Below are 21227 nucleotides of genomic sequence, written 5' to 3'. Positions count from 1 at the left end.
AGGAACCCGGTTCCGCTAGCTGGGATGAATAATTGTTAACGATACTAATCAGAACTTTCATGAATCTGCTCCGGGAGAAAATTCAGTTTGGCTTACCAATAGAAATATGGTGGTTACTGTCTTAGATTTACCATCGTTGGTGTATGCTCTTAAGTAACAAGACTTCTTGGGGCAATCTCTATATTGGGTTTTTGTTCATTATGCCTTCAAGTGAAGAGACTCTGGTCTGTGGACAATACAATGGGTTGAAGTTTTTCTATTCTTTAGCCATCCACACGAATACACATTTGCAGGAGATTTTGTGTGGGTTGTAGAAGGCAAATCGAGTTCAATTATCCGCAGTATCTGAATTCCTTCCTTCCTTCTCATCTCATCCATCTATGTCATTCCCCAGAGTCGGAGCATAGACACAGCAACATCTCGAATGCAAAACAACACACCGGACGTATAAAAACGAAGAAGGACCTGCTAGCAGAAGAGATATTAGCCCACAATCCCCAACCTTACAATCCGATATCCCAATCTCAGACAACCAATATAAGACAGAATAGAGCATCAAAGAGACAATACTCACAAATATCACCACTAGTAAAAAACCAATTTCCAAGCCTCCTGCTCCAAAACCGAGTCTGCTACGTCGGGATGTTCGATCTATTTTTGTAGTATGTTAGATTTCTCATCTCGTTTTTTCTCCTTCCCCTTCCCCTCTTCCCAAAATAAAAAATAAAATAAACACACCTTTAATTCACTCCGCACCCTCATCACCTCCGCTACCATCCCTCCAAATAATCTCTTCCCCTCTTCTATTTCTCTCTCCTTTTTTCTCTCTTCTTCTCTCGCTGCTTTCAGATCTTTCTTTGCTTTTTTGCGGAGGGCGTGGAAGAGGAATGGAGAGGGGGTTGTGGATTCTGCGTTGGGGGTTTGGGGGTTGGGGTTGGGGTTGTTTTTGGGGGTTTCTGGTTTGGTGGGTTGAATGGAGGTGTTTCTGGAGATGGGGTATTGGTGATGAGGAGCTAGGGATAAGAGGAGTTTGGGGGAGGGGGAAGATGGTTTGGAGGACATTGTTATGATTGAAAGGGAGGAGAAGGATGGGTTTGTTAGGATGGTCGAAGTGGTGGTAGTGGGTATTTGGAAAATTGTAGTTGGAATTCGGAGGATAGTCTGTGGTTATTTGGATTTGGTGTGGAGGATGAGGATATTCGGAATGTATGAATGTAGATGAGAACTCGACAATGGAGTTGTAATTAGATCAGTCGAGGTTTACAGGATGTCAGAAATTGATGAGGATTGGATATGCAAGAAGTCACTTTTACTTTTCTAATTCAGACTTCAGTTCAAACAAAGTAGTGTTCATGTTCATGATGCAAACGATATTGATTCTTGGGTATCTTGTGGCATTTCTCTATAATATCTAATATATGTAATTTATCCAGCCGCGAGAGCCAACCCCTCCATCCTCCTTCTTAAAGTCGAACTCTCTTCTTCATCTTCTACATCTACCTCTATCTCCATTTTCGGACGATTCTTATTCAATCCCTCTAGTAAAACACATGCCTTGCATATCTCTTGACTGGACATATATCCACATTTCTTACACGTTCCCAGTGTTTGTGTTGTGAGTTTTCGGCCATCCTTCTTGCCACCTTTTTGTGTTTGAGATTTATCTATTCTATCGTGACGTTGACCGTTGGTGGTATTTAATGCGATGGATGTTACATCGATTTCTCTTCCCGAAGCTTCTTCGTCTGCTTGAAGTTTCTTTTCCATATCCGCCATCTCCCCTCCACTGGATCGACCATTAGTTCCGCAACCTCCATTGCCTTCTTCCTCCTCATTGGTAGTTGCTAATGAGACTTTTTGACTCTTGCAGTGACTTATTCCGGTAACTTCTGCTGGTACTAACTTCGCCATGTCTTCTCCGCTGCGCACAACATCCAAGATGGCACTAGGTCGTACTCTCTCTAGATTCTTGATCAAACTTCGCGCGCTACCTCTGAAAGCCTCGGGACTGTATAGACATTCCGTCGTGAAATAATCCAACTTCTTGTGATGCGCATAGAGCACAATCTCCTTCTCATACGCATATTTCAGAGGCTTGCTTCTACGCACCTCGCTCGATTCATCACCGGTGACGATACTAGTACTCCTCGCCAGCCGGGGTAGATCTCCGCGCAGTAGATTCATCAAAATAGTTTCTGCGACATCATCTGCATTATGTCCCGTAACCACATGGTTGATGCCCAGCATTTTTGCCCCTCGATCTAAAGCCTGTCTGCGAAAGACACCACAGTATGTACAATTTCCCTTCTTGCCTATTGTTTCAACTACTTGATCCATGGTCCATCCATATAGTTCATCATATCCTACAATCTTAAGAGCCATATCGTATTGGACCGCATTGCGCTTGACAGTTTCGAGGGAGTCATCGCGATAGCCTTTTATTCCTTCGTCGATACTTAGTAGAACGAGTTCGAGTCCGTAATTATATCTTTCGTTTAGAGTTTTGAGAACCGAAGCCAGTACTGTTGAGTCTTTTCCTCCGGATGCTCCTATTGCGATTTTGTCGCCTGGTGAGAAAAGTGATGTAGAGGTAATTGTATGATGAATTTCTGCTTCAAATATACCGATAAAACATGCTTTACATAGTTTTTGATGATTCTTTGGTCGAATAATTAAAGCTCTTGCAGTCTTGCAAATGGCACAAGGTGTTGGTGCCATCGTTATTCGAAAATAGTTGTCGAAGGCAAACAATATCGCAGAACTTCTTATCCACAAATCATCGCGGGGAATTAATAAAAATGTCGATAGTGAAGTTTATCAAACGGACAAACTGCCCGCTTCTCACGTGAGCTAAAGTCCAGAATCGCTTAGCGTGCCAAGATTTTCAGAACTCTAGCGCGCACATTCAATAATTCTCAAAATCGAGAAAACCTTTTCCTGTTGATATTATTCCTCTCGACGACAACTACGAATCGACAACTTCTCGCCGCTTCGAAATCGATCAAAATGGTAAGCTATCAATGTTTTTGACTGTCTTTTTAATGAAATAATACGACTCGCCATCAGCTCTCGTACCTCTACGAGCAATCGCACGTCGAGATGCAATTTTCAATCAAATTACCTTTCAAGGTTTTTGATTTTGATTTGGCTTGAGCTATGTTCTGTGTAGAAATACCAGATGTAGTCTCTTTAGAGTTCAAAGAAGACACTTGGTGAACACTCGCTGATGTCTACTTTTCTCAATGACAGCCTCCAAGTCCGGAAAGAAGGCGGCGCCAGCCCCATTCCCCCAGTCCAAAGCTGGTGCGGGATCAAAGAAGGCAGCCAAGGTACGTGAATTCCATCCTCGTTTTGACGTCCATCCAAATACTAATGAGAATAAGAACCCTCTCATCGAGAAGCGTACCCGTAACTTCGGTATCGGTCAAGACATCCAGCCCAGAAGAAATCTTTCCCGTATGGTGAAGTGGCCCGAGTATGTCCGTCTTCAACGCCAAAAGAAGATCTTGAACATGAGATTGAAGGTCCCACCTGCGATTGCTCAATTCCAACACGTTCTCGACCGCAACACCGCCGCCCAAGCCCTCAAGCTCCTCAACAAGTACCGCCCAGAGACCAAGCCTGAGAAGAAGGAGCGTCTCTTGAAGGAGGCTACCGCCATCAAGGAGGGAAAGAAGAAGGAAGACGTTAGCAAGAAGCCATACGCCGTCAAGTACGGTCTTAACCACGTTGTTGGTTTGATCGAAGCCAAGAAGGCCTCTTTGGTCCTCATCCCTAACGATGTTGACCCAATTGAGTTGGTTATCTTCCTTCCAGCTTTGTGCAAGAAGATGGGTGTCCCATACGCCATCATCAAGGGTAAGGCCAGACTCGGCACGGTCGTTCACAAGAAGACCGCTGCTGTTCTCGCCCTTACTGAGGTTCGCTCCGAGGACAAGTCCGAGTTGTCGAAATTGGTTCAAGCCATCAAGGAGGGACATGATGAGACCGCTACCAGACACTGGGGAGGTGGAATCATGGGTGCCAAGGCTAACGCCCGCACTGAGAAGAAGCGCAAGGCCCTTGAGAGCGCTATCAAGATCTAAATATGATCATATAGTGACTTTTACTTCCGGCGTTTTTTTATGATATTATGGCATGGCAGGGACACTTAGCTAGGCAAGCAGCTTAAGAATTCAAAATATGAAGGCTGTATGATACCATAATTTATTTGACTTTTTGATTTTGTTCAAACAGTACGTGCGGGTGCCCTTTGCAAATCTTTGTGATCTCTTTTTCATTTCCTTGTGTTACATCGGAATCTCTTCCCTTTCCCCGTCCCCCAAGAAAGTCTAGTCAATTCTATCAAATTTTGATTCATCACACTTCAAATATCAATCCCACAACACAACTGGGATAACCCCATAATGGTTAGGTAATGATACATTACATTGAAATTATGCCCAACTTCCAGCCAAGTCTGTGTCTATGAAAAGAGAATTAGGAAAAAAGACGGAAGAATTTTTAGAATTTTCTTGGAAAGGGCTTGGGGAAACACAACCAAGAGTTGATAGCCACGGCAAAACATGGGAAACCAAGGTAAGCTCCGGCACTCGGACGGACTGTCGGGACAATCGGGATTTTGTAGGTGTGGAATGAATCTTGGTATACCTTCATGTATGAAATGGATGGATCATGGATCCGATGAATCATGGGTATGGAAATCGAGAAGTTCTCAGGGGAAGCTATTCAACAATGAAGATATCTGGTTTTGTATATAGAGGTCGAATCTGGACCTGAGTAATTGGTATCAATGGCATTGTCATGTCTCGGGAGTACGGCTTATACTGGGGTTTAATATATGGAATTTGAGGGATATAGATATGAGAGATATGAAGTTATATCGGAATGGAAGACGGAAGGGAGAGCGGAAGAGAAGATGGGGAAGAGAACGAGGGATGTAACGTGGCGACGAAGCCGACACGCAAAGGTTGAAGGGAAGCGGCGGGAAAGGCAGAGGAAGTAGGAAGTACGAAGTGGTAAGAGATGATACTTTGACACTGCCTGGTACACTTGGATGGATCCGATACGTCACAAGTGTTTGTTTGATACTCTGTGGCTTTTTCCCCATCCGGAGATCTTGGGGATGCTCAGACAGACATGGATTGTTTGTCTGTGGTGTTGTCTTTACATTAGAAGGATGATCGATTTGCTTATTTATTCATCTTTTTTCTTGAGAGTTTCACTACTTGGAAATCTTATTATTAAGTACTTATTGATGCAGAGATAATATCTATTAAGATATTATATTAAGATAAGGTTATATACATATCATAAATATATCATCTACAATATACCAACCGACCTAATCATTGCATATATATATATATCTATATACCAGTATATATACCATAGAAAAATAATCATCATCCAGCTTTCAAATTCCCACACCACATCACATCACATCACATCCATCACATCAAGTTCTCATCCCACGAATTGAATTGAGTAATTCCAATTGGCCAACTCTTATCGAAGAAAAATAGATTCTCTTATCGTATCAGTTCAAAAACCCTGGCTCCTTGGTTCCTTGGTATGTATGACTGGCTGGCTGGATCACTTGCTTGGTTCTCTTTCTCTTTCTTTGAATTCGAATCTTATTATATTTTATTAGTCTTCTCTCTAATTCCACTAGCTCCACCACCTTTCTAAGTTTGAACGTGCTGAAGTCTCCATTTCACTCAATTCGGCCCTCTCAACACTTTTGGAAGAAAACTAAATGTGCTAAGATCGGCCCCGTTCAAAACTTATTACTCATATATTCTGCTCTCCATCTTTCTATCTATCTCGTCGTAAAACCCTACGCAATACAATCGCAACGAGTTCCTACATACCTCCTATTCTGGATACCTACGATATTGAAATACGATACTTGACGATTACGAAGACTAGGAGATTTTCTATAAAGGCACCGGAGAGTCTTTGTGGATTTTAAGAAGAAGGAAGAATTTCAATTGATAGAAAGAAGTTTGAGAAATTGTTACAAGAATTATAATGGGCTCTGGTAATTATCTCCTCTTACAATTGTTCAATTCCCTCTTGTATACTCTCTTGTTATATCTGGGAGTGTATACAGAAAGAAGACGACCGAAAAATCATGACGCCCATACTAACAATCCCCCAGAAACTCCCTTCGATTATGCCTTGAGCTCCAACGCCGCATGGGCAGGCTATAAAAGCCATCAAAACCCCAAATTCTTCCCTACCATGGCCCAAGGCCAAACTCCCAGCATCCGTAAGTCCTCCCACCTACGCTTCCCAGACCCCGCTCTCTTTACCCCCCTCCCCGCGGTTAAACAACAGTCCTGACACCCCCCAGTCTGGCTCGGTTGCTCCGACTCCCGTGTGCCCGAAACCACCGTTCTCGGTCTCCAACCCGGTGATGTCTTCGTCCATCGTAATATCGCCAATATTGTCTCGCCTACCGATATCAATTCCTCGGCCGTCATCGAATATGCCGTTGCGCATCTGAAGGTATCGCATATTGTTGTGTGCGGGCACACTTGCTGCGGTGGTGCTGCTGCTGCGTTGGGAGGTGCAAGGGTAGGTGGGGTTTTGGATACTTGGCTTGCGCCGCTCAAGGCATTGAGTAAATTGCACGAGAAGGAATTAAAGGGGATCAAGGAAGATTCCGCAAGGGCGGTCCGTCTAGCGGAGTTGAATGTTGCGAAAGGAGTGGAGGTGCTTATGGGAAATGTGGTTGTGGAAGAGGCGGTCCGCGAGAGGGGATTGAAGGTTCATGGTGTTGTGTATGATATTGGCTGTGGAAAGATTCGGGATCTGGGAGTAGGAAATTGCAATGATGAGGAGGAGGAAGAAGAAGTTGCCGGGACAGATGGAGCCGCGGAGTCGAAAGGAGCAAAGGAGTTGGTCCAAGGTGCGCATGGAATGCTGGTTTTTGGAAAGGGGGGAGCAACGCTCAGTACCGCGTAATGGGGATGAAATGTACGGATATATGAATTTTGGATACGCACACATACATGTTATACTGTGTAGAATGAGAGGGAAGGGAAAGGAAGACGGGAATGGGAGTTTGAGGCAAGGCGGGGTTTTGTTTAAATCGAGCAAAGATGAAAGGAGAGCTGTTTGGGAATTAGATCGATTAGAAAGTCGAAAACAATGAATGTCATTTAATAAATTATCTATAAAAAATCATATTAATATGACATGGTCATCGCACATACCTAGGTTTATGTATTGGATAATTATCCCTGTACAAAATTGTGGAAGATGAATATAGGAACCTTGGAGGTACCATTAATGTCAGAGCAATGAAGTATCAGATCAGCATCTGCTTTTTTCTACCTTTTTCCTCGTCGGGTTTTGGAGTTATCGATTGTTGTTAGTATCGCAAAGTTTATTAGTGTTTTTCTCTTTCCCTTCTCTTTCCCTTCTCTTTCTCTTCTCTTTTGGGAACTCCATGAGATCAAATTGGATTATTGGATTGGATTGGATTGGAATAGAATAGAATAAACTATCTAGCCCTGAAGATAGGTAGGTAGTATTCTCATATCGAGTAGGACTGGTGGATGTGGGAAGTAGGAAGTCGAAAAGAGGAATACCATGCTATGCTATGCTATGCTATGCTCTGCTATGCCGTAGGTATATAGTAGATTCGTTGTATCGTCACATTATTGCATTATTATATTATTGCATTATAACATCAGCATACTCCTTCCTCTCATATCATTTCATATCACATTTCCCCTCCAAGCTTCAGAGTCTTCAGAGTTCCCAAAGTTGATATCCGTTACTACTTACCTCGATTCTCGAATCTCAAGCCTGAAGTTTGCATCAGGCCTCAAATATATTGTATTTGTATTCCATCGCATTGTATTGTATGGTGTTGTGTTGTATCTCTTGAGATTTTCATTGACTATACTGTGTAGGTAGCTATCGATGTACTAGGTAGGCAAGTAGGTAGATAAGTAGGTAGGTATGAATAAGCATTCATGAACTATGATAGATCAGGTGGTTGTAGTTGCGGTGGCAGCGAGATCTGTTGCAGTGAGAGTGTGTTGGCCGGTAGAAGATTAGGTATCTAGGTAGGTATCTAGATGTGGAAAGTTTGTGTGTGATTTTGGTTTGGTTGGTTGCTTGGTTTATAGATAGGTGATATATTGTATTATGATGTGTTGTGATGTGATGTGATATATGTATACCGATACATTAGATGCTTTTGATGCTTTAAATCAACCCATATTCTTCACTCCCCATCCCCACTCCTCCATATACAAACCACCAAAATCGAAATCAACAATCAGACATCTAGGAACCAAGAAGTTCCAACCTTTCGCTGAATAATATCGCCCCCTCCCCCTCCCCTCCCCCCCTTTCCAAGGTCGAAAACTTCAAGCACCACTATATTGTACATATTCCCAAGTATGATATTTTTATTAGCGGGGAAGTCTTTGATCTTGCTTGTAAAAAGGCTGTATTAAACCACTTGACTTCTTGATGCTGTAGAAGATATACATGCTTGGAAGACTGAAGGATGGAAGATAGTAGAAGTAAAGAATTGGATGTAGACACATTCGGCAAGGGAAAATGATGATTCCATCATTGGTGTCTTCCTATAAAAGAGTTTTTCATATAGCGTGCAAATATGATAAGTATATTGAATATGATATCCTCTTATTTCATATTGTTCTCCTCTTTCAAAGCCCATGTGGTATCTATCGTAACGCATTAACATGGTTTCTCGTCCCGAATCTATCCTTTTTTGTATCTCCAATATTTCCCTATTTCATATGCACCTCGTTATCTCAAAAGCCCTCTACAGAAACACCCACCCCCTTTTCCCTCGCTAATCTAACCAACTCCGCCCCAACCACCAAATCCATAAGACCCATCCCCACACTCTTATATATCACATTTCCATTCCTCAACCATCGACTCATTGAATCTTCCTTTTCTGTCTGCACCTCCTTTCCTAACATTCCTAATGTACCACTTGAATTAGTAGTATTTGTGCTTGTGGATCCTGTTCTGGGTTTGCGGAAGGAGAAAGAAGATTTACGAGAAAGGCTGCGAGAGGATGAGGGGGAGGTGGAGTGTTCGGAGTGAAATATGTTGGCCATGCTGCGAGCCAGAGGTGAAGAGGTGGGGGAGAGTGGTGAGCCTGGGGTCGGTGTTGCGTCACCGTTGCTGGTTCCGTCTATGTGTAAATTGTGGAGGTCGAGTGAGCTACGTGGAGATTCATCTGAATCATCAATGGCAGATGAACAGTTGAGAGGGTCGATTCCATGGCACAGCATGACCAATTCACCCAATTCAACCAAATGCTTCGCCGAAACATTGCCTTGAATAATTTCACCTGCTTCTTGTTTGCATCCGTCTATCGTATCAACTACGATTACCCCGCCTTCTTTGGCATGCCTGTGAAAATGATGGCCACTTCCATGAACTTTAACTGCTTGCGCCACGACTTCAAGAGGTATTTCGATCATATGAGGTTTATAACTGCCTATGGCGACAATGAGCCGTCCCTTCTTCCTACCTTCTGTATTTGTTAAAATAGAATGAGGGAATAAAGGCGAGGTAGATGGAGTTGTGCAAAATATGACATCCGAAGCTCGAATATATTCTTTCTCGAGACGAGCAAATTCTCCATAGGCAGGGCTAAGAACAGAGAGTTTTACATTGCTCCAACCTTCACGTTCCTTCGTAGCAGCAGGTACTTCGAGAAATGACTTCATTAGATTGCGCACCCGGTCCGTAAAAGCGCGAGATATGATATTTATTTGTTTTATAGTTGGGCCGCGGAGAATGAGAGCGAGACGGACGTGCCAAAACGCTTGCTTTCCAGCACCAAATACTGTTATAGTTTTGACCTTGGTACGGGGTTTAATGAGAAGAGAGGAAGCTAGAGCTGTGCGAAAAGCAGTGGTTTCTGATGCATTGAGAAAGCCGAATGGCAGCCCTGTTTTATCCATGAGTGTAAGAGAACCCTGAGGAGTGCTTGGATTTTTAGTCGATGAAGAGGTGGATATGGAGTCCGAGTCCGAAGATTCATTGGAAGAACCTGGCTGAGGAAGAGTAACAACTGTGATTGTTAGAACCTGGTGTTACAATATAACCAAGAAAGGGGGTTTACCTTTCATTCCAATGCCCGCAGATGCAGTAGAGGGCATGAATAGTGTTGTCCTTTTATGCTTTGACTCAAAAACTGTTCTTCTAGGTTGATGCAAGCTGCAGCAATCATCATCCTGAGTTCCTGTAGAATACTCATGAAGAGCTCTTCTCATTTGATCCTGAAACCCTTCGAGATCTTTTAGAGTGAGGTCTTGAAGAAGATGTTTGATATCCGAGTCTGTTAACACGGTGAGAGACATTTTGGAAGTTGTGTATGACCTAGTTCCACCGTTGAGTTTCTACCGTCTCGTGTACTTGGAGTTGTTGTAGTTTTCCTCGAGCATATACATGAATGAATCAACGAAAGAAGAGTTTGTTTAGAAGCCAAGACTTGAATTACTTAAGAGTCAAGCAAGTTGATTATAATGTATGTAAAGTACAAAGCAAGGGTTCATTCTCACGGAATTACGAAGGTGGGGTGGCTCGAGGGTGGGATGAGGATGCTTATCGGTGCTCTTTATCTTAGCTTGAGCGGCTTGGTCGGGTATAAAATCCGAGAAAATCAATATTGACCCCTTCATCAGAAGAATCAGCTCAGTGTCCCTTTTTGCTTGAATCGTATTTGGAGTCGGTACCAGACATATCTATCTACCATGTAGTAGTACACATAGGCTTTCTACAGCCATTCTTGAAGCTATTCGATTGAAAGCTTTACAATACTTTCAGGATAATGGACAAGGCAAAGAAGAAGGTGCTATGGAAATCACAGGCCCAGATTACATCACCGTATGGAATATCGGATCTGGAAAGCAGCAGCAGCTCAATTGTGGTTCAATGAGGGGTAGCTCCACATGAATTGACAAATAGATCTCACCTGCCTGCAGATAGCTAGATTTTAATTCATTGAGTCATTCCAAAAGTTAAGGAAATCTCATCTCTCTCCGTCTCACAATATCTTTCTTCCGGAACTTCATATTCGTGGTCAAAAACTTTCGCAGAACATCATAGTGGCACAACATGTCGGCCCCCAAAGAACTTAAGATGGAATACACAAGACTCGGTAACTCGGGATTAAAGATATCCAAGGTTATCTTTGGTGCCATGTCTTTTGGATCATCTGAATGGCAAGACTGGGTAGCTATTCCTCAATTTGATTTGTTACCAAGTACTTTGCTAACATAATAAGGTACTTAACGAGGACGAAGCTCTTCCATTATTGAAACACGCATACGATCTCGGGCTGAATACATGGGACACTGCAGATACTTACTCCAACGGAAGATCCGAGGAAATCATCGGAAAAGCATTAAAGCAATACTCAATTCCAAGAAGCAAGGTTGTTATTCTTAGTAAATGCTACTTCGGTGTTGCTGAAGATGGAACACAACCGCATATTTCGACGCTTCGTACAAATGATGGGGAGATGGTCAACCGGGTTGGCTTGAGCAGAAAGCATATTCTTGACGCTGTGGACAAGAGCGTTGCTCGATTAGGAACACATATCGATGTCCTGCAGATTCACAGACTCGATCGCGATACTCCCAGGGAAGAAATCATGAGAGCCTTGAATGATGTTGTGGAAAGTGGCAAAGTTCGGTATATTGGTGCAAGCAGTGTAAGTTGGATGATGCATCATAAGATAACAGTGGAGACTTACATATGGTAGATGGCTGCATGGGAATTCCAGACACTACAAAATATCGCAGAGAAGAAAGGCTGGCACAAATTTATCTCCATGCAAAATTATTACAACTTGCTTTACCGTGAAGAAGGTATGTTTCTCACTGAACCCTGTACGCTTTCAAGATACTTATACAGTTTGCAACTAGAACGAGAGATGATTCCATACTGCAGAGACGTTGGTGTTGGACTCATTCCGTGGAGCCCAATTGCCCGAGGAGCACTTGCTCGTCCTTTCAATGATCGAGGTACAAAACGTGAAAATAGCGATATGATGCTCAAGGCTTTGATCCGCAGCAAAGAGACTGAAATCGATAAAACTGTCATTAACCGTGTTGAGGAGATTGCAAAGAAAAATGGAGTTAGCATGGCAACTATAGCTATTGCTTGGTGTCTTAACAAGGACAGCGTCAATCCAATTATTGGCTTGAGTAGCAAAGAGAGAATTGAGCAGGCGGTAGAGGCAGTCAAGTTCGCCGGTTCTGGGAAATTGACTGCAGAGGATATTGCATATCTTGAGGAAGGCTACGCACCTAAGGTTGTACAAGGTTATTAAAATATATTGAATGGCATCCATGTGGCTTGCAAGGACAGGAATCACAACCGGGTCCAAGTACTTTACATTGTCATACCTTTCTATTGGTCCAACAAAGAATGCCATTCATGTCACAAACAGGCGATTCATGCTTTGTCGTTTATCTTTTCTAGATTGGATTTCTTTTCATTGTCCATTTGTATTTCATAAATGGATTCTCCGACTTGATGCATGTCAGATATCAGAAACGATGAAGGTTACAAAACCATCGCTGTCATGGTAAATCAGAATTTCTCAACTATTGATCACCGTCGGCCATCTTGCTCCCACACTACTAGGAATTATATTCTTACAGAGTAATGATCAACATGATTATTAATTTCTCGTAAGACGCCCTTTTCTTGTATACAATCCTTGTGTTTCACCACATCATATCAATGTGACTTGAAGTCCATACAAGGTTCTTACAGTCTCATAGTAAGCCTCCCTCGATTGCAATTCATCTGCTTTCAGTCCCAAACTCACGGGTCGGCTCGGGATTCCAGTCTGGGCAAGCTTTCCCCTGATTTCACTAGCTCTTGTTAGCCTCCTAGTGGGGCAAAAAGTGTCATCGTCAGAACTGATAAGAGAGGGGTCGGAAAGTATGACCAATACAGGACTCATCAAAGGAAGAAGCGTTGCTGTACAACCACATCTATCAAATTAATTGCATATACTGTATGCGACAACAACATTCAGCCAATATATCATACATTCACTTGCCAAGAGGTGAAATTCCACAGAACTGAATCATTCCGAGGCCTCCAATAAGCTGTTGAGAGTCCTCAGATGTGGATCAGCAGATAACCATCCCCCCACTTTATCTTGATTATCTTCTTCTTCTGTTTGATAGGATTCAGATCTTTCCCATACACTGCTTGAGTACAGTTACAAAGCTTTTGGTTGAGGTTCAAGACAAGAAGTACTTCTAAGAAACCCATCATCATGGTTGCCATTTCTACTCTGGGGCTTGCAGGTCTCTTGATTGGTCTCGTATGGAGATTCATCATCTATCCTGCATTTATCTCACCTTTGGCAAAGATTCCAAATGCACACTGGTCTTCTCCATTTTCTTCTACCTGGATTCTGTTTCAGCGATTTCGATGTCGGGAAAATAGGACAGTTCATGCGCTACACAGACAACTAGGTCCCTTAATTCGACTAGGTCCAAATGAGCTCTCTACTAATGATGTAGAGGGCATTCGAACTGTATATGGAGGTGGGTTTGAAAAGGGGAAGTGGTATTCTTTCTTTGATAACTTTGGGTAATTTATTTCCTTGCAAGATTTTTGCGAGAAATTCTCTAACCACGTGGTAGTATCCCATGTATGTTTTCAACGCTCCCCTCAAAGAATCATTCTTCTCGAAAGAGGATGATTTCGAATACCTACTCAAAGTCTACATTACTATCGTCACCTGCCTTGGCTGAACAAGCAAGAGTCATTCTCTATGAACGTCTTCTACCTACCGTCTCAAGCTTGGCCTCGTCTTCAAGTCCTCATGGAGTCGATGTTTACGATTTATTCAATGGCACTACTATGGACTTTGTCTCTTCATACCTATTTGGACTCAAGAATAGTGCCAACTTTATCAAAGATGTCTCATATAGAAGGCATTGGATGAGACTGTACCAGAAACGCCATCGTTATACTTTCTATTCACAAGAGCTTCCCCGCCTTACTCGATTCATCAATACTTATATCTATCGTATCGTTCCCACATTTGTCGATTCCGCCAATGAAGAATTAGAAGAATGGTGTCAACATCGGTGCGAAGCTACCGCCAAATTTCTCAAGGAGGGCGGAACATGGGATACGGAACCTGGCAATGAGCCGGTAGTGTACAATGCGATGGTATCTGGAATTGAAAAAGAAAGTAAAATGCGTGGTGCGGACTCCGTTCTCAAGGAGGAAACACTCAGGTTTCCAGATCGTAGTATATACAGTGAGATGATCGATCATCTTGCTGCTGGCCACGAAACCGCAGGCATAACGGTTACATATTTAGCATGGCACTTATCCATCGATCCCATGCTTCAGAAATCTTTAAGAGAGGAACTCCTGACTCTTTCACCCAGCATGCTTTTCTCGCCCACATCTGCATCATCCAAAACACCAACGATCCCCGATCGTAAAGAACTCGATACTCTTCCCATCCTTCACGCAGTCCTAATGGAAACTCTTCGTCTCCGCGCTGCTATTCCTGGTGGTCTTCCCCGAATGACTCCATATCCTAGTTGCGATATTGGCGCCTACAAGAATATTCCTGGTGGTGTTAGAATCGGTGCGCAAGCTCACAGTGTCCATCGAAACGAACAGATTTTCCCAGAGCCCGAGAGATTCGACTATATGCGATGGATGGAGGGAAATGGTATGACTGACGAGCAGAAACGTGAAAGGGATAGGACATTTTGGGCTTTTAGTAGTGGAGGAAGAATGTGTATTGGGAGCAATTTTGCTATGCTTGGTTAGTTTTTCTGGATATTTTACCTTCGTTTCTTGCCTCGTTCTGTATCTTTCCTTTTCGTGTCAATTACTTTTTTCCTCTTCGAGCAAAAGAATAAAAAGGACTAACCATCATACTAGAAATCAAATTAATAGTAGCAGCCATCTACACCAATTTCAGCACTTTGGTCATAAATGACGATGGCGTTGATCAGATGGATGGATACACCTGCGGACCATCTGCTGGTAAACTTCATCTTCAATTCGAGCACGCACCTGCTCCATCAGTCGTTGAGAATTGATATCTCAAGGACAAATATATACCCATACACGGATGGTGGATATAGATTTATTTCTAGGCGATGTATTTTGTTTATGCAGTTGAATCGCGGTGGTCTGCCATTTTTAAACCCCAGTTCTTTAAGATATCTTTTAACAATATTCATTCGATGATCTTAAATACATACTATGCATCACTGATCAGTTCTGATTATACATAATGAAGCGAGAGCGGTGAAACTCCTATTTACACACAAGATTACCAAACTTCACCACGTCACTTCTTTTCCCATCCAACGGTCCTCTAAGTTTGTCAATTCACAATCTCTATGTCTATATAACTCTCTATCTCCTCTCAAAAATCAAAATACACTCCTGACCTCTCGGTCTACTAGATATGATTTGATCTTCCATCTCCATATCTGCTTTGTATCCTTCTTCTATCTTCGTTCTATATTGCGCATAGATTCTCTGTATGAGATGACGCATTTCTGCTAGTGCTAGACTGTGTGGATATGAGTATTAGTTTTATAGTAACATATATCGCACATTATTTATATTTCCTCTCTGTCTAGATGGAAAGGAAAACTCGAAAAAGAAGAAAGAAAATAGTAGAAAGGAAGAAAAAGTAAACATACTCTTTCCCCGTACACGCTCTTCCACCCCTCCCAAAAGCCAAAAATCCCCTCTCCATCTCTCTCGCTCTGTCTTCATCCACAAGCCATCGTTCTGGACAGAACATGTCGGCGTCATCGCCGAATATTGCGGGATTCCGATGGAGACTCCATGCTTGGACACTTACGGTTGAGTTTGGGGGGATGAGATATTGATCGATGATTCTGGGCTTGGATGATGGTGTGAGACGGGGTTGGGACATGGGGATTGGGGGGTAGAGACGGAGGGTTTCGGTGATGATGGCGTTGAGGTAGGGGTTTTCGGGGGTTGAATTGTTCTGGGGATGGGAGGTGAGGGAGAGGTGGAGTTTTTCCTGGATAGGGAGGTTAGAGGGGAGGGAGAGGATGTGTAGGAGGTAAGTGAGGGAGGCGCCGGTGGTGTCGATACCGGCAGCTAGATGGTCTAGTATCTCGGCTGTGATTTGGGTTTCTGATAGGGAGGGAGAAGCGTGTTGCAGGGCGTGGAGAAGAGAGTGTGGTTCTTGGGTTGGGTGGAGGCACGAGGAGAGGATGTATGTATTTGTTAAAGGGGTGGAGCGTTGGGGAAAGAGGGAGAGGAAAAGGGTGGAGAGGGGTTGAAGGTAAAGGGTCAAAAGTTGGTCTGTGAGGGTGTGAGATTGGAAAGTCGAGAGACTATTTCGAGGGAATTATAGAGGGGAGTGTTCAGTAGAAGTGGAGGCAAAGAAACTTACTCTTGAGACTTGAGTGATACGTCATCTCTTCCATTATTTCCATGCCGGCCTTCTCTTCGATAGATTTGATTCCCGCTTTCCCGAGTAGAAAGTGGCTGGCACAATCTAATGCAAAACAATGCGCATATCTCTGTTATTTTATCAATGGTCATCTTTTACACTAGGACAGAGTTTACAGATTCATAGAGAAAATCAGAACTCACATAAACATCAATGGATCCATTCTCTGAGTCCTCAACCTTTCGAAGAAATGCTTGACTTCTTTCTTTAATTCCATCCATAATAGCAGGTTTGAGGATCTCGGAATTTCGGTATGGCTTTGCGATATTCTTCTTCTTTTCTTTGTGCTTCAAGTTGGTTGAAAGTCATTAGTATCGTTACTGTCATATTTCGCTCTTCTATCTTTCACTAGAAAGATTCTAGACTTGTGGTATCCAATGTGATGAAAGTTCCACCCCAAATTTCCATGGCATTCAAAACGCAAATATTCCAACAGGGGCAAGGAAAAAGAAAAACACACCTCCACCCTTCTTTCTGTAGAAAAAGTAGTTCTAACACCCAATTGTCTGAAAAGTCCATAAAATCCCGTTTTATCCAACTCTCCTCCCTCATTTCCATAGACTCCTTTCACCCCTTCGCTCCCGCAAAAAGCAAACTCTCTTACACCTATTCGAATGCTATCTCCATATCTCTTGTGGAGATTATGGATGTATGTTCGTCGATTACCATTCCATTCATGGTATTTTAGGACTAAGTTTGTGAAATGTGTGTACCATGGGCCTGGGGGAAGGTTTGAGTTTTGAATGTTGAGAAGGATGGGGAGAGTGGAGAAGAGAATGATGCTTAGGTAGATGAGGGGAGCATAGATGATAATGAGGGCTTGGATGTTTGGTAGGTTTAAAGAGGAGAGTAGACTGGGAAATATATTGGAGCTCATAATGGTAACTCGTGGGTTCTGAGCTTCGAATTGTCCAGTGTGAGGTATTCTTGAGAAGGGCATCAAAGGATTCACCGATAGAGCAGAATTCAGAATTATGAATTGAAGATTTTACCTCAAACAATGAGTAATCGAAAAGGAGCAGATGTAAACATTATAACCAGAACATCGGATTCGTAAAGAGGAAGTCTGTTTGTTATTTCCCTTATCGAAGTGGGGAAGGAAAGGTCACGAATAGGTGGGGTCACCGGGCGCACTGATAAACGAACATCATTCCTAAAGTTCAAGTACTCAGGATTATTGAATGAATCTGATTCTCATTCAAACTGACTCTACATAATTGGATATGTCCTAGAACTTGAGCTGGTAGTACTTATCTGATATTTAGAAAGTATCTGGCTATCAACTATTTAGTGATGCTCTTGGTGCAACGCTTTTGAGCTTTTATAGTTGTGAAATCAACGAGAGCTACCAATATCTGTTCTGCTAGTAAAAGTTGGTAAAGGAACTTCGTCTTATACAGTTGTCTTCCTGACTGTATGTCCAAAAAAGAAAGTTCGGTGTCAAGACTTTGTATACTATCGAGACCGAGGAGGAGGTATTTCCACTACCGTGATTCATGGTCAACATTAGCTGCGTAGGTCGCGAAAACTGTTTAGAACGGCAGTTATGCGTGCTGAATACGGACATTCACGATCTGTACCCCCAACTCACATCATATTGTTAGTGCAAATATTACTCTGGGAGTGCGGGTGCAGCTCCATTGGTTGTTGGAGGAGGGACTCTTCCAGACATTCCACCAGTCGAGAGGCGCGGAAAGTACATTACATCATTCAAAAAGTCCTATGAGAACACCTAATACATATCGCGAATATTCATTAATGTTTGCACCCAGTTCATGCCGTACAATTATGTTTTAGATAGTTTCCTACCTTGAGTTCATCTAATTTTCAGAGTGCTCGACACTCATAAGCTGAACATTGAGTGGGAATTTATCCCAAGTCCAAAAGATCTTCTGGTCAGTCCAATTCTGCAACGTCTCCCCGCTAGGGACTTGGATATGAAAGTTCCAAATAAGTCGCGAAAGAATAAGCCGCATCTCCATCCAAGCGAGTGGCTGACCGATACAATTGTGTGCCCCGAGCGAGAACGGATGAAATACGTTTTCGGAATCAGCTTGCTTGTTCATAAAGGTCCGATTTCCAGAATTGTCCAACCATCTCTCGGGCATAAATTCATCTGGTGACGCAAAATTGCTTGATGAATGGAAAAGAGACCAGCATGCCACCGAAACAGTTGTGCCTCCGGGAACAAAATGACCTACGATTGTAGCACCTCCACTCGGTGCTTCGCGCCTCAGACTATCAGGAAGTGGGGGAGACATTCGTAGCGACTCGTTGAGCACAGCCATAAGATACGGCAGCGAAATTGTGGACTCGTTGGTAATTTGCTCTTCCGTGCTAAAGTTTGTGCGTATTTCCCTTTCCAAGGTCTCTGGACAGTTGGGATTCTCAAGTAAAAAGTGTATTGCGGCGGTTAAAGTAGTCGTTAGAGTCTCGCTGCCTGCAACAATCAAGGCCATGGAGTTCATCTCTATTTCCCCCGTTGAAAGGGGTATCTCGGTCGAAGACTTGTTGTGATCGATAACATGAGACATAATATCAGGTTGGTTGACGTCATGACGAAGTCGGTCTTGGACCCTAAGATGACCTGTCTCAAGGGCTTGACGTAGATCTTCGAGAGCTGAAGCTGGGGTGATTTTCATGAGAAATGCTTCAAGCAATGGATAGTATTTGATAGAGTTTGCAATAAGAACGGCTTTGAAATGAAGAACTACTTTAATCCACGGATGATATGAGCTCTCTTGAATGCATTTGAAAGACGAACCCCATCCCAGATCTCCGATGATGTAAAATGTTGTAAAGTTCAACCATTGCACTAAATCAACAGTACCATTATCTGTACGCTGCCCAGCGATAGCTTCATTCAATCGAAGAATCAATAGATCTATGTATTTTTTAACAGTTGGTTCATGACTTTGTGGCTCTGTCTGAGAATGCTTGCTGAAAAGCTTTGCGAAATCGAGCATGGTCGATGGCGTTAGCAGTAATGAAATTGTGTACCTCAACGCCAGGTGGTCTAGAGCCCCATTCTTTTGGGCGGATAAACTGCTTCTGCAGATAAATATCTTTCTATGCTTGAGGGTCTGTGACCGAAAGCTCGTCTGGAGCAACTCGTAAAACAGTACCATATTCATCGTGCAATTTCTTGATGTGATAGGGAAGTTTCCCAGAAAGCATAGTGTAGATAAATGGAACTCGCGATACAACCCATGTAGGACTTCCACGGAACTTTGATAGGGGGTGGAAAAAGGCGTTGTAAACCAAAACAGTGGCAATATACTAGCAAGAAAATCAGTCGACATTCTTGTTTGGAAACCAGATGACAAAATTGTCAATCTTACGCTTAAAACCGATATCAAAAATGCATTGCACAGACTTCTGTAAGGTAAATTCTCCATTTTAATACATAAAACCAAAAACAGGGAAAGAGTGAGAACGAAGAAATGCTTGGTAGAGGAAATGATGGGCCTTCTCTGGATAGTAAGCGTATGAGATATGATCAAGCAAGCGAAGTGCTTCGTGGCACTCGACACACTGCACCTCATACGTGCTTTAATACTTTTCCAACGGCATGCCGCAACGACGTGGAATCATGACTATCGAGAGTGTAGGGAAGTAACCGTTATCCCGCCTGGGCTTTGCTTATGTCGTTGCTAATATGTGGAGTCTGCTTATGCTGGCCCCGCCGCCTATGTATTTTTGGCCGTGTACTAACATTCTAGATCAATCTCATCAATATCTACGTTGTCAATGTCGTGCCTGCGTGCCTACCATACATTTCGGAGCCTCGGAGGGCTACTTCCGTGTCATTGAGTTTACCAAGGTGTAGATTAGTAATCTCACATGGATATGCCAACGACATCAATACATTGATGTTTCAAAGACAGATAGGTAGCTTGTGATTCTAATAAGGATTGATGTTTTCTTCTCTCTTTTGATTTCAACTAGTCATTGTAAGATCTTACATTTGTAACATCAATGGTCCAGAATGAGAAGGTGGCTATCCTGATGGAGATATGTTGTGATATTTACCCATTCCTTACTAGGTTGTATTATGCCAACAGCTACCAACAGCCACCAACTATCACCAATAGCCCATGTGCGAATCCTCGCCTGAAATACATCTTTATATCATTTCTACATCCGCTCCAATCTTGTTTCCTTTTCCGATTAATATGGGGTAAGATATTCATGGTCCAAATTCGACTTTATAGATAAATCTTGAAAGTACCCCCACCTACCGATACCGTTGGTATTACTCTTGTAACAACTTGTGAACTGAAGATCTGCACAGAGGGCATCTTTACAGATCTCACTCAATTTTATACTAAGCATGTCGTCAGATTCTTGCTTATGGTCAAGGGTACCTACCCAAGTGGGTAGTGAAGCTCCAGACTATGGTCTAATTTGATGATGAGGATACAATGAGTTATGCAAGGTGTTGCTAGGCAATACAAAAGTACAGGAGTCTAGATGCTTGAAGGGCAATTTTCCAATTGTCTGAGAAGGTCGGATGTGCTTATTCGTATTCATCCCCACTAATGATATCCTTGCAATTGACATTTATCAACTATCTGAAAAGCATTCGTACTTTCAGTCCGCTCAATCTGCTAGAATTCATTCCAAAGCATTCTGCATAGCTTTCTCATCTTTCACTCTCAGGAAAGTTTCAGCTCAGAAAGGTCTGGTCCTTCGACAATATTCCCCAATT

General features: G+C 42.8%; 10 protein-coding genes across 10 annotated transcripts; 4 read left to right on the top strand and 6 right to left on the bottom strand.

The window, feature by feature from the left end:
• Positions 1-585: 585 nt before the first annotated feature.
• Positions 586-1062, bottom strand: EAF02_010414 (uncharacterized protein; the record flags this gene model as incomplete). Its single annotated transcript, XM_038906462.1, has 2 exons — positions 586-651; positions 739-1062. 2 exons carry the CDS (start codon positions 1060-1062, stop codon positions 586-588), a joined length of 390 nt encoding a protein of 129 aa, XP_038753726.1.
• Positions 1063-1425: 363 nt separating this feature from the next.
• On the bottom strand, positions 1426-2718 carry EAF02_010413 (uncharacterized protein; the record flags this gene model as incomplete). Its single annotated transcript, XM_038906461.1, has 1 exon — positions 1426-2718. One exon carries the CDS (start codon positions 2716-2718, stop codon positions 1426-1428), a length of 1293 nt encoding a protein of 430 aa, XP_038753725.1.
• A 236-nt stretch (positions 2719-2954) lies between these two features.
• On the top strand, positions 2955-4235 carry EAF02_010412 (uncharacterized protein). The gene is made up of 2 exons (XM_038906460.1): positions 2955-3329; positions 3384-4235. Exons 1-2 carry the CDS (start codon positions 3243-3245, stop codon positions 4083-4085), a joined length of 789 nt encoding a protein of 262 aa, XP_038753724.1. The 5' UTR covers positions 2955-3242; the 3' UTR covers positions 4086-4235.
• Positions 4236-5265: 1030 nt separating this feature from the next.
• EAF02_010411 (uncharacterized protein) lies at positions 5266-7213 on the top strand. The gene is made up of 4 exons (XM_038906459.1): positions 5266-5572; positions 5675-6043; positions 6164-6274; positions 6359-7213. The coding sequence occupies exons 2-4, from the start codon at positions 6034-6036 to the stop codon at positions 6970-6972; spliced, it is 735 nt and encodes a 244-aa protein (XP_038753723.1). The 5' UTR covers positions 5266-5572; positions 5675-6033; the 3' UTR covers positions 6973-7213.
• A 1181-nt stretch (positions 7214-8394) lies between these two features.
• On the bottom strand, positions 8395-10771 carry EAF02_010410 (uncharacterized protein). Its single transcript, XM_038906458.1, has 3 exons — positions 10749-10771; positions 10136-10688; positions 8395-10084 (listed from the first exon to the last, which is right to left on the bottom strand). Exons 2-3 carry the CDS (start codon positions 10371-10373, stop codon positions 8805-8807), a joined length of 1518 nt encoding a protein of 505 aa, XP_038753722.1. The 5' UTR covers positions 10374-10688; positions 10749-10771; the 3' UTR covers positions 8395-8804.
• Positions 10772-11130: 359 nt separating this feature from the next.
• Positions 11131-12349, top strand: EAF02_010409 (uncharacterized protein; the record flags this gene model as incomplete). Its single annotated transcript, XM_038906457.1, has 4 exons — positions 11131-11247; positions 11300-11728; positions 11780-11885; positions 11943-12349. The coding sequence occupies 4 exons, from the start codon at positions 11131-11133 to the stop codon at positions 12347-12349; spliced, it is 1059 nt and encodes a 352-aa protein (XP_038753721.1).
• A 963-nt stretch (positions 12350-13312) lies between these two features.
• EAF02_010408 (uncharacterized protein) lies at positions 13313-15113 on the top strand (the record flags this gene model as incomplete). The annotated part of the gene is made up of 3 exons (XM_038906456.1): positions 13313-13632; positions 13686-14833; positions 14953-15113. 3 exons carry the CDS (start codon positions 13313-13315, stop codon positions 15111-15113), a joined length of 1629 nt encoding a protein of 542 aa, XP_038753720.1.
• A 322-nt stretch (positions 15114-15435) lies between these two features.
• On the bottom strand, positions 15436-17456 carry EAF02_010407 (uncharacterized protein; the record flags this gene model as incomplete). Its single annotated transcript, XM_038906455.1, has 5 exons — positions 15436-15595; positions 15729-16365; positions 16457-16586; positions 16660-16803; positions 16977-17456. 5 exons carry the CDS (start codon positions 17454-17456, stop codon positions 15436-15438), a joined length of 1551 nt encoding a protein of 516 aa, XP_038753719.1.
• An 880-nt stretch (positions 17457-18336) lies between these two features.
• On the bottom strand, positions 18337-19482 carry EAF02_010406 (uncharacterized protein; the record flags this gene model as incomplete). Its single annotated transcript, XM_038906454.1, has 1 exon — positions 18337-19482. The coding sequence occupies one exon, from the start codon at positions 19480-19482 to the stop codon at positions 18337-18339; it is 1146 nt and encodes a 381-aa protein (XP_038753718.1).
• Positions 19483-19585: 103 nt separating this feature from the next.
• On the bottom strand, positions 19586-19914 carry EAF02_010405 (uncharacterized protein; the record flags this gene model as incomplete). The annotated part of the gene is made up of 2 exons (XM_038906453.1): positions 19586-19795; positions 19858-19914. The coding sequence occupies 2 exons, from the start codon at positions 19912-19914 to the stop codon at positions 19586-19588; spliced, it is 267 nt and encodes an 88-aa protein (XP_038753717.1).
• Positions 19915-21227: the final 1313 nt, after the last annotated feature.

Source organism: Botrytis sinoallii (assembly GCF_014898435.1).
Source record: "Botrytis sinoallii strain Bc 23 chromosome Unknown BSIN_025, whole genome shotgun sequence".
In the NCBI taxonomy this organism is placed as follows: domain Eukaryota; kingdom Fungi; phylum Ascomycota; class Leotiomycetes; order Helotiales; family Sclerotiniaceae; genus Botrytis; species Botrytis sinoallii.
The sequence above is the reverse complement of the archived record's forward strand: the minus strand, read 5'-3'. Positions and strand labels throughout refer to the sequence as shown.